This window comes from Micropterus salmoides, unplaced genomic scaffold (genome assembly GCF_014851395.1).
Source record: "Micropterus salmoides isolate LMB-PRFRI ecotype aquatic unplaced genomic scaffold, ASM1485139v1 Ms_hic_scaffold_18, whole genome shotgun sequence".
In the NCBI taxonomy this organism is placed as follows: Eukaryota; Metazoa; Chordata; class Actinopteri; order Centrarchiformes; family Centrarchidae; genus Micropterus; species Micropterus salmoides.
In genome coordinates, this window is record NW_024040928.1 from 14,100,022 (window position 1) to 14,112,124 (window position 12,103).

At 41.6% G+C, this 12,103-nt stretch overlaps 1 protein-coding gene and 1 long non-coding RNA gene across 2 annotated transcripts; both read right to left on the reverse strand.

The window, feature by feature from the left end:
- Positions 1-550: 550 nt before the first annotated feature.
- On the reverse strand, positions 551-6,708 carry eif2b4 (eukaryotic translation initiation factor 2B, subunit 4 delta). Its single transcript, XM_038727166.1, has 13 exons — positions 6,616-6,708; positions 6,050-6,087; positions 5,764-5,944; positions 5,412-5,606; positions 5,215-5,297; positions 4,095-4,186; positions 3,854-3,968; positions 2,289-2,365; positions 2,067-2,169; positions 1,785-1,912; positions 1,375-1,552; positions 1,068-1,248; positions 551-884 (listed from the first exon to the last, which is right to left on the reverse strand). Exons 1-13 carry the CDS (start codon positions 6,635-6,637, stop codon positions 685-687), a joined length of 1,593 nt encoding a protein of 530 aa, XP_038583094.1. The 5' UTR covers positions 6,638-6,708; the 3' UTR covers positions 551-684.
- Positions 6,709-8,276: 1,568 nt separating this feature from the next.
- Positions 8,277-11,838, reverse strand: LOC119909146. The gene is made up of 2 exons (XR_005445383.1): positions 11,065-11,838; positions 8,277-9,760 (listed from the first exon to the last, which is right to left on the reverse strand). It is a non-coding gene; the product is annotated as an uncharacterized LOC119909146 (long non-coding RNA).
- Between the last annotated feature and the right edge of the window lie 265 nt (positions 11,839-12,103).

The window sequence follows — 12,103 nt, forward strand, 5'->3', positions numbered from 1 at the left end:
AACTACTGCATTAACAAAGAAATGACTACTTTAGAGGGAAATAGACAGTGTGAAGCTGTGAATAAAATGTTGCTTCTTCCCAAAAGTCAAAGAATGAAGACTGAAACACGCAAGTATTGTGTTGACTAGGTGTACATGGCAATAAACTGAGTTCATTTTCCAAAATAAAATGTTTTACTCCCTGGTAATTTTCTTTATCCTGTTCAATTGATCAGGTCATTAAGAACTAGTCAGAAGAATTTATGTGAGTCACAAAATTCCTCGGAAATACTGCAGGTCCCACAATAATTAGGGAACCATTTCTGGCTAGTTTAAAATTGCATGCTGTGGTTGACAGTGAAAGCGTGTTGGGAACCACGGGGGAATTGTTCTGCTCCAAATACGAGCAATTAAATGTTCTGTTGTAAAGAAACAGTTCACAACCTGCATCTATTGAAAACTTTTGCCAATATCAAAAGAAAAGACAAAACTACCCTCCTCGCCCAATTAGCCCAGGGAAACAAATCTCTGTAATGATCCATTCCTACCATAAAAACACACACGGACTCTGTTTAAAAAGCTTATGCCATTTCAGATATATATTTATTGCATGCTAAAAACACAACATTTTGTGTTGTATGCAAGCATTCGAGCACACAAAGTCCCCCATTGAAACAGCCTCTAGGCTCAGGCTGAGCAGGTTGTTCACTGGTCCACGTTTTTGACTCGCAGAACCACGGGGACTGAGGTGCATGGGATCATTCCCAGGTCTGTGATGACTAGATCCACGAAATCAGGTGGTGTCACGTCATACACCAGGTTAAGCAGGCCAAGTGAAGGCACTTCCTGCCAGTGCTCTAGCTGGGTCTTCCCTTTACGGGTCACAATTAGGTCATCGGGGTCATCTGGAAAGGACAGATGAAGATAAATCCTGACTAATTCTGACATCTTTACCAAATGTTTAGAAGGAATGGAAGGTAAAATTGAGCAAAAGCAGCATTTGAAGTGACAGTATCAAAAATCAAGTAACTTTAAAGAAACAAACACCTTCAACAGATCCAACACTCCACTGGCTGCTTTTCCCATACCTAGTTCATTGGACACGAAGGAATCTGTCTGCACCCTTTCACAAAACTTGTAGGTTTCACAACACACCAGCACAGGCACGTTAAAGGCTTTGGCCACCAGAGCTATCTGTGACGTCCCCACACGAGACATGACGTAACCGTTGGCCAGCAGCGCATGAGCACCAAGGAACACCTTTGATACCTGTGAGGTCAAAGTTCAAGGCATTATGATGACATATTTACGCAAAAAGAAACGAAATGTAGCTTGCTCAAAACACAAACATTTGCCTTTACATTTCTACTTAAGCTCTGATGTGTGAATGTTTACCTCTGGAAGGATGTAAGACACGGCCGAGATAAGGACGTAGGTGCAGCTGATGCCTCTCTGGACCAGGCGCCGCAGGGCCTCCCGGCCCTCCAGTCGAGGCCTGCTGTCCACAACGATCACACGGAACTTCCTGCTCTTCTCAAAGGCTTTGCACAGGATGTGGTTGACCAGTGACGAGCTGAACAGAGGGAGATAAAAACAGAGATGAAAATGAGAAGTGGTAATGTTTGAAGAAGAATATGTGCGTTTAAGGGGTGAGACAAGAAAAACGGAAGAGAAAGCGTTTAAAAATAGGATTTTAGGTCTGGATACTTATGTGTTGCATTCATTTTACATTTATACAATTAAGCAATGCTTGGTTGCCAGTTATGACATATAAACTTTTGTTTTCCCTTGCCTCGTCAGCTTACCATCCATAAACTAGGATGACATCTCCATCACTGATCTTTTCTATGGAGTACTTGGCAATAGCTTTAGCAGCAAGTTTGATCCTCTCATCAATGTAGCACTCGATACAGTTCAGCAGCTTGCTCTTTGCCTAAACAGAGAAAGAGAGAATGCACGTGGGGGGAAGAGGTGAAAACTGAAAATCAGCAACATTAAGTCTATGGTATCTATTGAATGTGTTAGCTACAACACAGTAAGTTTATGACCCTCAGGTTAAATTATGAGAAAAACAATTGTGACAATACCTCTTCTTCTTTGCACTGACTAGGAATATTGGAGATCTCTTTCTTGATGTATTTGATTGCATTACCCATGCTGGCTGAGAGAGGGCGACATTGATTCAAAAAACTGCAAGAAAAATAAGACAAAAGGAATCAATTTATGTGTTAAACTTTAAAATTGATCATTAGGACTCAGTAAAACTATATTAGTGATGATCCAGGCCAAAATTGTAATCATTTTTGTACCTGATATAAGGTTTCAGCTTGTTGACCAAGTCTCTAGATAGCTCCTCATTTGGAGGTGTAGTATAGTCCCTTATTACCTGAGGAGAAAAAAAACATTGCTTTTAGTTGGTGTACTTTATATCTGTCTGGTGTCTAAAATAAAATCATGTCATCCTCATACTACAGAATGCAATTTCTGAAGACACTGCAGTGGGATTGCTGTCTGCTAAAAAGCCGATGCTAAGCTTTATCACTTGATAAATGGCTGGGAGATAAACTGCATTGCTGGCTTAACTTAGTATGAAGGACAAGCTGAATGAGTACGAAGAGTTGAAATAATAAGGAAAGGTATGAAGGGGGCAAAATATAGTGTAAGCAATAAAAGGTGTTATAAGAGTTATAGTGTAAACTATAAAGCCTTGTGCAGACTACACGACTTTCAGCGTCGGCCGATGGCCGTGCTGTTCACACTACACAACATGCTGTCTTGTGACAGGAGTCTTGAAGTCGCTGTGGCGTTCACACTACATGACTGATCGATGACAGGGGGTCACACACTACACTGACAGCGGCTCTGTCACCCACCGCTGGTCTCCAAACCAGATTTTGCCAAGAAAACACATGTGAATTGTGAAACGGGAATTGACGCGAACATACACATGAAACAGCTGTTGTTTGTTATTAAAAAGATACCGATTATAAAGACAAAAATATGGATGACAGAATGGATTAGCACATGCAGGTAGCCGGGTTCGTCTGAGCTACAGAGAGAGCTGGAGGGGAGTAAAAAGTGTTTTGCGGTGAAAAAGTAGCTGCCTGCTCTCATTGGCTGGATGTGGATGTCGAGTCTGCCGACTCTTCCAGATCTTTGGCATGCTAGATATCTGGCATATGTCGGCGATGTGGCAGTGATGTGTTGGGGAGCCGTTTTGATGCGGCGTTAAGTAGTTCACACATAACAACTGCCGACCGCAGATTGACCGCTGAGCAGCAAATCGGGCTAAAAATTGTGTGGTGTGATCTAGGCTTTATATGAACTGTACGGAGTAGGAGTTGATGTGTCGTTTAAGTGTGTAAACCATCAGCTGAGGTCTAAGCCTTCCAAGCAATGCGTGTGTAAAGAAAAAAAAATAGCCATTGACATTTCTATTTTGGGACACATTTTTCTATTTTTTCATAAAAAAAAGGACATATGAAGAGAGAAAATTGTGGGAGTAAGAGAATATTAAAGGCTTTTAACAACTTAACCACACCCTGTGTAAAGCATGAAAGATACAAACATAATGTCATCAATGAGCTGAGTTTTTTGAGGTTTGAACAACGGTTCTACATTGAATGGTGTCGAAGCAGTTAGGTGCCAAAAGTCTCACTAATTGTTATTGCAGTTTAAATACAACCCACAGTTTCAGAGTTAATTTTTTTTTAAAACAGTAACATTGAAAGAACATTTAAGGCTATTAGGACTCTTTCATTGTACTTTATTACAAACAGAATCAAACTAATGCGTTTTTGTTGCTGTGTCTAAATACTGGAGAGAGAGGAAACACAAATGGTAAAGCACTCAGACTAAGTAGTCTGCTCTCTACCTGTTTGAAGGCATGCAGCAGCGCGACCGAGCGAGCATTGGATCCTGCCACAATGCCCTGTGAATACTGGAGACCCAGTCGAACAATAGCAGGATGAATCACTGTGGAGGGAATGCTGTAACAGACAAAAACACTCAGTAACAATAAGTGAGATTTAAGATATAAGATAACAAATTATTGCTACTACATAAATCAAACTCTTCTCAGACCTACTGTACTAAATGATATATTGTCAGTTTACCCGAGTTGCTGTGTTAGAGGGGCGTTGCGACTGTACTGGTGGAGATGAGAAAACAGGCTGACTTTGTAGCCGTAGTCTAACCGGAGTGGGATCTGAAATGAAGCAGATTAAAGTCCACTGCCATAAATCCCCAGTGATTCAAAGGGTAAAACTGAGATCCCACAGTCACAGAACAGCCTGGGCATAATTTAAAAGATGGCTAAGTCTGTGAGTAAAATTCAGTGTACCACAGGGACAAACAAAGGTTACTATATACTAATGAAAGGCTACTCTCAAATAAAACTCACACAGTCTTGTTTAATTTTGGCAGCAAAGAAAACATTTCTTGTGTATGACTTTGTTGTAAATACAGTATGGAGTGAAACTATAAACCTGCACAGCAACATCTGTGTTGTGGGTAAACACAAAGAACAAAAAAGAACATGCTACCAACTTCTCAAACAAACACATCCCGCTGACGTACCAACCTGTGTCTCCATGGCCCAAATAATATGTTTGCATGCCCAACTTTTCAACGAACGAGTGGCATTGGGAGGACGATAACAATTACAGGTAAGCAAACACAACCAAACTAGACAGATGTCAGTCGCACACACATTTAAGAAAGTCAGACCTTGACCTGCGCAGCCGCATTGTACCCTGGTGTCTGAAAGAAATGTTAGGTACAATCACATGCGGTTATGACTCATGGTTATGGGAGGTTGCAATGACTGACAGGACACCCTGCCATTTTTTTTTTCACTTTTAGAATTGTTAGTGACATTTTGAGAACTGTCTCTATACCCATAATTGGACAATGAGTGATGACAGAGGATACGTTATACTGTAACACATTATTTGCAACAAGTGCCTGATCAAACAACCAAGATCCAGGCCATTCCTTATTAATTTTAGTCATTTACCAATAAGACATCAACATGCTTTGAGTCACTGTATCTGTTCCTTACATACATATTTTCTTATTTCAGTGCATTTATTGTTACTGTGCTCAAAATTTAACCCAATGCTAACATATAAAATTTAATTGGCATTGTATTATGTCAAGGCAAGCTGTCCTGAATCAGACAAAGCATGCTTTCATGATTCAAGGTTTTTAGAGACGACACATAAAGTAGCTAACCTGTTGTCTTTCCAATTTCTTTGCCAGTTTCTTTAAAACCTCCGGGTTGTCCACCTGGACATGTTCTGGGAGCCTCTTCACCACTGAAAACGCAAGTATATAAAGGTGTGACTTTCTGCACGGTATATAATGTATAATTCAGATTGTCTATATGATGATTTTCACTATTTATGCTGACCCCCAGGCTACTACAGTACCTGGCTGCAGCTCACTAGGAGGTGCTTTAGGTTTGCCCGTGGCGGCCTGCTGTCCCACATCTCCCTTCTTGCCCTGCTTGGAGGCCCTGTCAGCCTCTTGCCGAGCTCTCCGCTCAGCCTTCAACTCTGCTTTACTCTTAGCAGGCTGAGTTTCTGATGCAGGTATAGAAACTGGAGCAGGCACTGCTGAAGGAACTGGGGGAGAAACAGCACACAGTAACGGATGCTAGTTAGAAAGAACATTTCTTTGACAAAAATAATCTGTAACTCGCTGTCAGCAGCAAGCATTTGATGCTCACTGCACAGTAATCTGCCAAGTGAGAAATAAATACAAATGTGCTTTATGTGACACCTTTCTGTGTTGTGGGTTGTGTTGGGGGCTGGGAAGCTGGAGAAGCTGAACTGACAGGCTTCTTCTCTTTCTCACTTTCCTGTGAAGCCTTGTCATCTCTTTTCTCTTTGCTTTTCTTCTGCTGTTTCTTCTCTTTCCTCAGCCGTTGCTTCTCCTCTTTGGTCAGCTCCTTGCCTTCACTCTGTCAAGCAAATATGTGGAGAAAGGGCGTCCAACGAAAACATTACAATGAAGTCAACTATGTAGTCTTATATTAGACTGTGACACAATTCAAGAACTTTCTGACCTTTGCTCGTTGAACGTCACCTTTCTTGCTATGTCCATCTGTAAAACAACCATCGGATGATTATATGATTACATCAGTTTAATCACATACGTCTGTTCCTTTTTTTTTATAAGGGGCTTTAATGACAGGGCCAGCTTTTATTTAGCAGTTAGTCCTTCAGTTTTGGTGACGCTGTTGGCTGACTACATGACACTTGCTAGGTTTGCATCATGCTAACGACACCCGTCAGGACAGTCAGTCAGCACAGGGGGAACTTAAAACAGGCCTTTTTAATTGCTCTCTAAATTTAATAAAACGAATCGAAAAGATGATGCAATAACATCGCGATGTCTGCCGTTAAACTAACGCTACACTGTCTAGCCCGGCGCAATGGTGCCGTTGACTTGCTTGTAATGCTAACGTTAGCAGCACTAGCATAAGGAAATTAACCTCGCTACAAGCCAAACCCAAAGGCCACAAAACATGAACTATAAGTGCAAGACATGTTGTTGCTGTGACCACAGCAAAGTATTCAAAATAGCTGGAAACAGTAATAAAGTCCAGCTGTTACACACTCCCGAACTCACCTGTCTCTCCACTGTCAGCCATGTTTACGATGCTGCTTCGCTTCCTCTGCAGCTGCAGAATCTACCACCCAGGCAAATGTATGTCGCCCCCTTGTGGAAAGATGTAGTGCAGGTATCACCTGTACACCAAATGGTGTTTGGTTGTAGTTCAATAACCTGGACAGCCAGTAGGTGATTTTTAATGTCCGCATCCAGTAAAAGAATAGGCATAGACAAAACATGTATTAGGCATAATAACTGTTCTATTAAATAAAAATTACAATCGCAATTAAAATATCAGGAATTGGGCTAAGCCTGTATGATAAGTAGCCAGTGGGTTTGGGCGGATGCAGTAAATTACTTTTCACAACAGGAGATGGAGGGAAAGAGAAAGTGTAGCAGCAGCATTAAATCATATCACAAAATCAGTTCAAGGTGCAACAAAAAAACCTTCTCACTGGCCTACCCTGAAAGCCACCTTAGCCTGCAGGCCACCCCACATCCTCTAGGCAACAGGTTCTCATTCCTATCCAGAAGGTGAAGAGACCATGCATTTTTTTCTGAACCAGTAACCATACCAATATTTATCAATATTATATCGTAATCAATTAATTTTACTTCTTCACCTCACTTCATACATGATGGGCTGAGTAGGGAAGTATTTTCTTTCTTGCAATTATTGTATGCAGGGTTGTCTCAAGGTGGCCATGTTAACATGGTGTTTTTAAACACCATTTCCTGCTCCAAGGAGGAAAAACTGTAGTGTTCTGTACTGTAGTGTAATCAAATTGAAGGCCATAGAATTTAATAGGGATGGTACCAATACCCAGCAACTACTTAATTGTCCCTAGCAATAATTTTGATCAAAACAATTAAATATATCCACTGTTGTCCGTCAACAGTTGATGCGGGGTTTTGAAAGATGTCTTCCCCCCTCAAATGTCTTGCAGTGATTTGGTCTGCTCCCTATCTTTTTCAGACCCATCAGAGACTTTATTTCTAAAGGTCTCCTGCTGGGAGATGTTTTCATTGTCCCCACCAACAGTGACACGAAATATCCACACTTGCAGGGATTTGATTTAATTAGCTTTTATCCAATTTGTGCTGAATTAATTATTTTGTTGTAGATGGTTGATTTGATTTGGTTGATGGTTTACATCTTATATTATATCTCAGCCTGGGATCATTCTACACACTTTCATAACAGCCTCCTGCTCACCAAAGTCACTTTTCTCATGTACATGAATACCTTATTCTCTTATTCATTTTATTTATAGAGGGTGTCTGTGCACACATTATAGCTATCTACACAACCTATAATCTTAGTTTATCAGTAAATTCATGCACTGCGCGGCACTTTGTATAGAGGTTACATTTATAAAACCATCTACAGTGGATCATTGTAGTTTTCAAATAGATTTCCCCTGAACCTCTGTAGCTCTGATTGTTAATTGAAGCCTTACGAACTGAATGTTTTGTAACTACAAGCACCCCTTCAGCTTAGAGATTTAAATTTGGCAAGTGTTTGTGATGTCATACACATGGTCCATACTAAATATGCAATCATTAGTTCTGTACTGTTATAATTACCATTTTGAAAGTTAGTCTACTCAACCATATAATGTACAAACGACAGAATATGCAGTTTATTACGTCAAAGAAGTAACACTTGGAAGCGTAACCCATTTTAAATACTCTCTTTTTAATTTACATTTTTTACCTCATTACCCACTTCATAATGAGTGAACGTGTGCATGGGTGATGGAAATGTGTGTGAAATATGAGTGTCAAACCCGGGACTTTAATAATAACAGGACAATTTCTTTAAATGGAGACCTCCAGACTGTCTGGTTGGCCTTCAGAAATACCTCTTGTACATTACATCACCAAAAACACAAAACATCTCTCATTATAATCATTATTATTGAAGGACTCGTGCATGCTGTCCACAGTTCTGAATCCTCTGGCCTATAGACTCAGGGTGCACTGTAAGACTCTGGACTGTAGTCTAACTTTAGATAGATCTTGTCACCATGATGTACAATAAATAAGCAACCTAATAGATAAGAGGAAGAAACACTATTATGAGACTAAACATTTATAACTAAATAGTTCTCCTTACTATCCATTCATCCATCCATCCATCGCCAACCGCTTATCCTACGTACAGGGTAGCGTGTTCTCCTTACTAAACTATTTTAATATTTGGTTTGTTTGTTGGTTTGTTTACAACAAAAATGTAGGAAATGGTAAGAATATATATATAATTTTAGTATACTGAAAGACATATGACAAAGACTGACTACATCTATAGGGTGGGCAAAACTCATCATAATCTAATTTTTATTACAGTCTCATCTCCCTCAACAGTTAGACAAGTTAGACTTTTGGTGGAGGTGTTTTTCGCTGAAAGTGGTATTGTGCATACTCTTTGAATCACCTGGTAATTGAGCTTTTGGTAGTGCAATGAAAAATGTTATCATCAGACTAACTATCCATAATGACTACTCATTATACTGTTCAGAATAATACTTGGGTGCAAAAAACTAGGTCAGTCATACACTTCCATTGTGTGTCTAATCAAAAACTAGAAAAACGCTACCCTTTCAAACCGTTTCAAACGGGATTGTAGAAGGAAATCTGACTCTAGCAATACGTCCTTTAAATTTTCTTTACATTTTAGACATTTAAATCTACCACTGAATGTTGTCAGAAACCTTTTATTGACATCCATTGTCACACAGCAAACAACAAACACCAAACTACTAAAGAAAATACATCATCTATCATTGTCAATAAACTACCACCTCCACTAAAGTATGCAGCATACACCACAACGCCTCTGTGTCTTTGTTTCCACGCTGGGGTCTGCTGACTGAATTCACGGCGCAGTAGCTGGTTGAAGGGGACCAAACCTCACAGAAACACCTGACTTGGTTCCGTTTGACCAGCCACAGCAAGGCGTGTTGCTTCAGCTGCAAGAGGCAGAGCGAGAGAGAGCAGGACCGGTGCATGCAGTGAGCGGGGGCTGAGAGGGGAAGGTTACAGGGGTAGAGGAAATAGAAAAAGAAGGGAATGAGAGAAGAGAAAGAGCGGAAATAGGAGGTGGACATCATCTGCAAGCAGTCAGGCCGTCATGTCCTCTTCAGCCTTACCTGATGAAACACTGAAACACACAGAGAGAAAAAGAGGATCATCACTGAGTTACTACTGACATACCCTGCATAGTTACAAGAAGTATCTCCATGTTACCAAGCAGATAGTTTCTATTTAGAAGTTTGGGAATCCTGACAGCCAGTGACATCGTCCTATTTCCTCCCAAACCCAGCCTACGAGAGCGACCCTTCACCCTCAGTGACAGCTCCACATCCCTGCCCTCCCTCCGCTCTTCCTTTTTTGAGAGTCCTGTGGTTGCTAAAATGGGTGACAGCTGTGGTCTGTCAATCCCCCTTGACTGTCAGCCGTTGGGGCAGGGCAGGAATTTTTCAAGAAGTCCCTGAGACCCGATCAGCGTCCCTGGGAGTAATGCTAACTGTACACGTGTCTGAGGTGAAGGAGAGGGAACAGGCCCTTCACCTGTTGTCCTGCCACACACACACACACACACACGCACACACACACACGCAATTGTGAACATGTCATCCCCCTCCCATCTCATGAAACAGACAAAGGCACACTCAGACAATCGTGGTGAAGGAAGCTCCGTCTTTTATCACTTTTAAATGAAAGATAAAATCAGCCATGTCTTTTCTTCCCAGTGCGGCTGGAGCTCAAGCACCCTTGAAACCACACACTTCCTTACATTCCATAAGTGGTGTATTAATATGGGGATATAAGGAAGCATGTCCTCACAAGGGGCAACAACTGGATTCACCGCTCCTCGGACACAAGGCACCCTTTCATAGTCACAGTTGCAGAGTAGCAGGAACAACCTGGCTTAACAATGGTTAACTGTGACAGAGCGAAGAGGGATGGGGCTAAAGAAACACGTGTCGTTGGCTTTGATTATCTGCGCCGCAGACTTGTTAGAAATTCAAAGTTTTGTTTGATAGGGGCAAATTTTGAGTAAAAACTTGTTTTATATAAAGGCTAATTTTCCAACAGTTGTCTTGTAATATGAACAAAAGGTTGGTCCTTCCAACACTAAAAGAAAAAATACTATCTACACTGTTTGTCCCTGATATTAAGGATTACAGAATCTAAGAGTAATATTGCTAACTACCAGCTCATGCATCTTTTTGATAGGTAGTGCCAATGTGATGCTGAATTCCCTTGTGTTTAATAGCAAGGAATATTCGGACTTCCGGCAGATTGAGGTCACAATCTGTGCTCTTTCCTAAACATTATACCATGCAAAGTCATTTTGATCCCAGCAGATGTGTAAAAATCCTCCTTTATAAAGCTGCTTTAATATCATAAATAATATTTTTAAAATTCAGCTTGAATGCACTGAAAATATTTGTTACTCACCTTTATTGAATGCGTCTCCTCTTGTGGGTTTCTTGTGGTGAGTAGCTGGAGTGGAGCTTGAGGACACACTGGGTTCAGCCAGCCTCTCCTACACTGCCTTGTGGTGACTTCCTTTAAACATCTAACCAGCGGTGTGTCAACCTGCTGCGGACCAAATGGCCATTAGAAAAGACTGGCCCATACTACTTTGATTGGACTGGGATTGCTCCTCTGAGAGACACAGGTCGCCAAATTTCCTGATTCCTTCCTGAATCACACCTCAGTTTCCCCTCACCTGACGGAGGTGTCAGGCTGTGCCACGGTGTGCTGTGCCTATTATAAATGGAAAACCACTAACAACTGGTTTGACACCTGATTTCACTCACATGGTGCTGCAAGGCAAGGAAACTAGAAGTGCTGAAAGTCTACAACATCTGAATCTAAAGGACTCAACAAAAAATAGGTGTCACTGTAAAGCCCATTTGTTGGTGTCAAATATTAACCATCTACATAAACCAACACAAAAGAAAAGCTACCTACACAACTGTCAAAAGGCAGAGATTTAAAAAAGGAGTTCTGTGACCAAAAACACTTTCTATCTCTCAGACCAACCTTACTCCTTGTCCTTGGCGCTGCCCTTTCCACCAAAACTCAAACTATCCCTCTGCTTCCCGAGAACCATTCTCCAACTTCATCCTGCCCCTCTCCTCTCTTCACCTCAGCTATCCTGCAATCAACCATCCTCCTCCCAATCTGGCTGGTGGATTGTGCACACTACAGGCCTTGCAGACCGGCCTTTTCTATCCCGCCAGGAGCACCCCCCTCCAAAGCGGCCTCCCACCTGTTGGTGTCCTTTAGAAGCCCGGGCCTCTCCTGCGCCTCCTGTCCGGCCCAATCAGGGCCCTGACAGGGGGAGCCAGCCTGTGAAATCACACCTCTCAGCTGTTCACACTGGGCTCGAGACACCCTACACCCCTGCCGTTCCTCTATTCAGCCCCCACCCCACCCTGCCTCTATTTTACACCGAATGTCAATGGCTCCTTTTTGGAGAAAAAAAAAG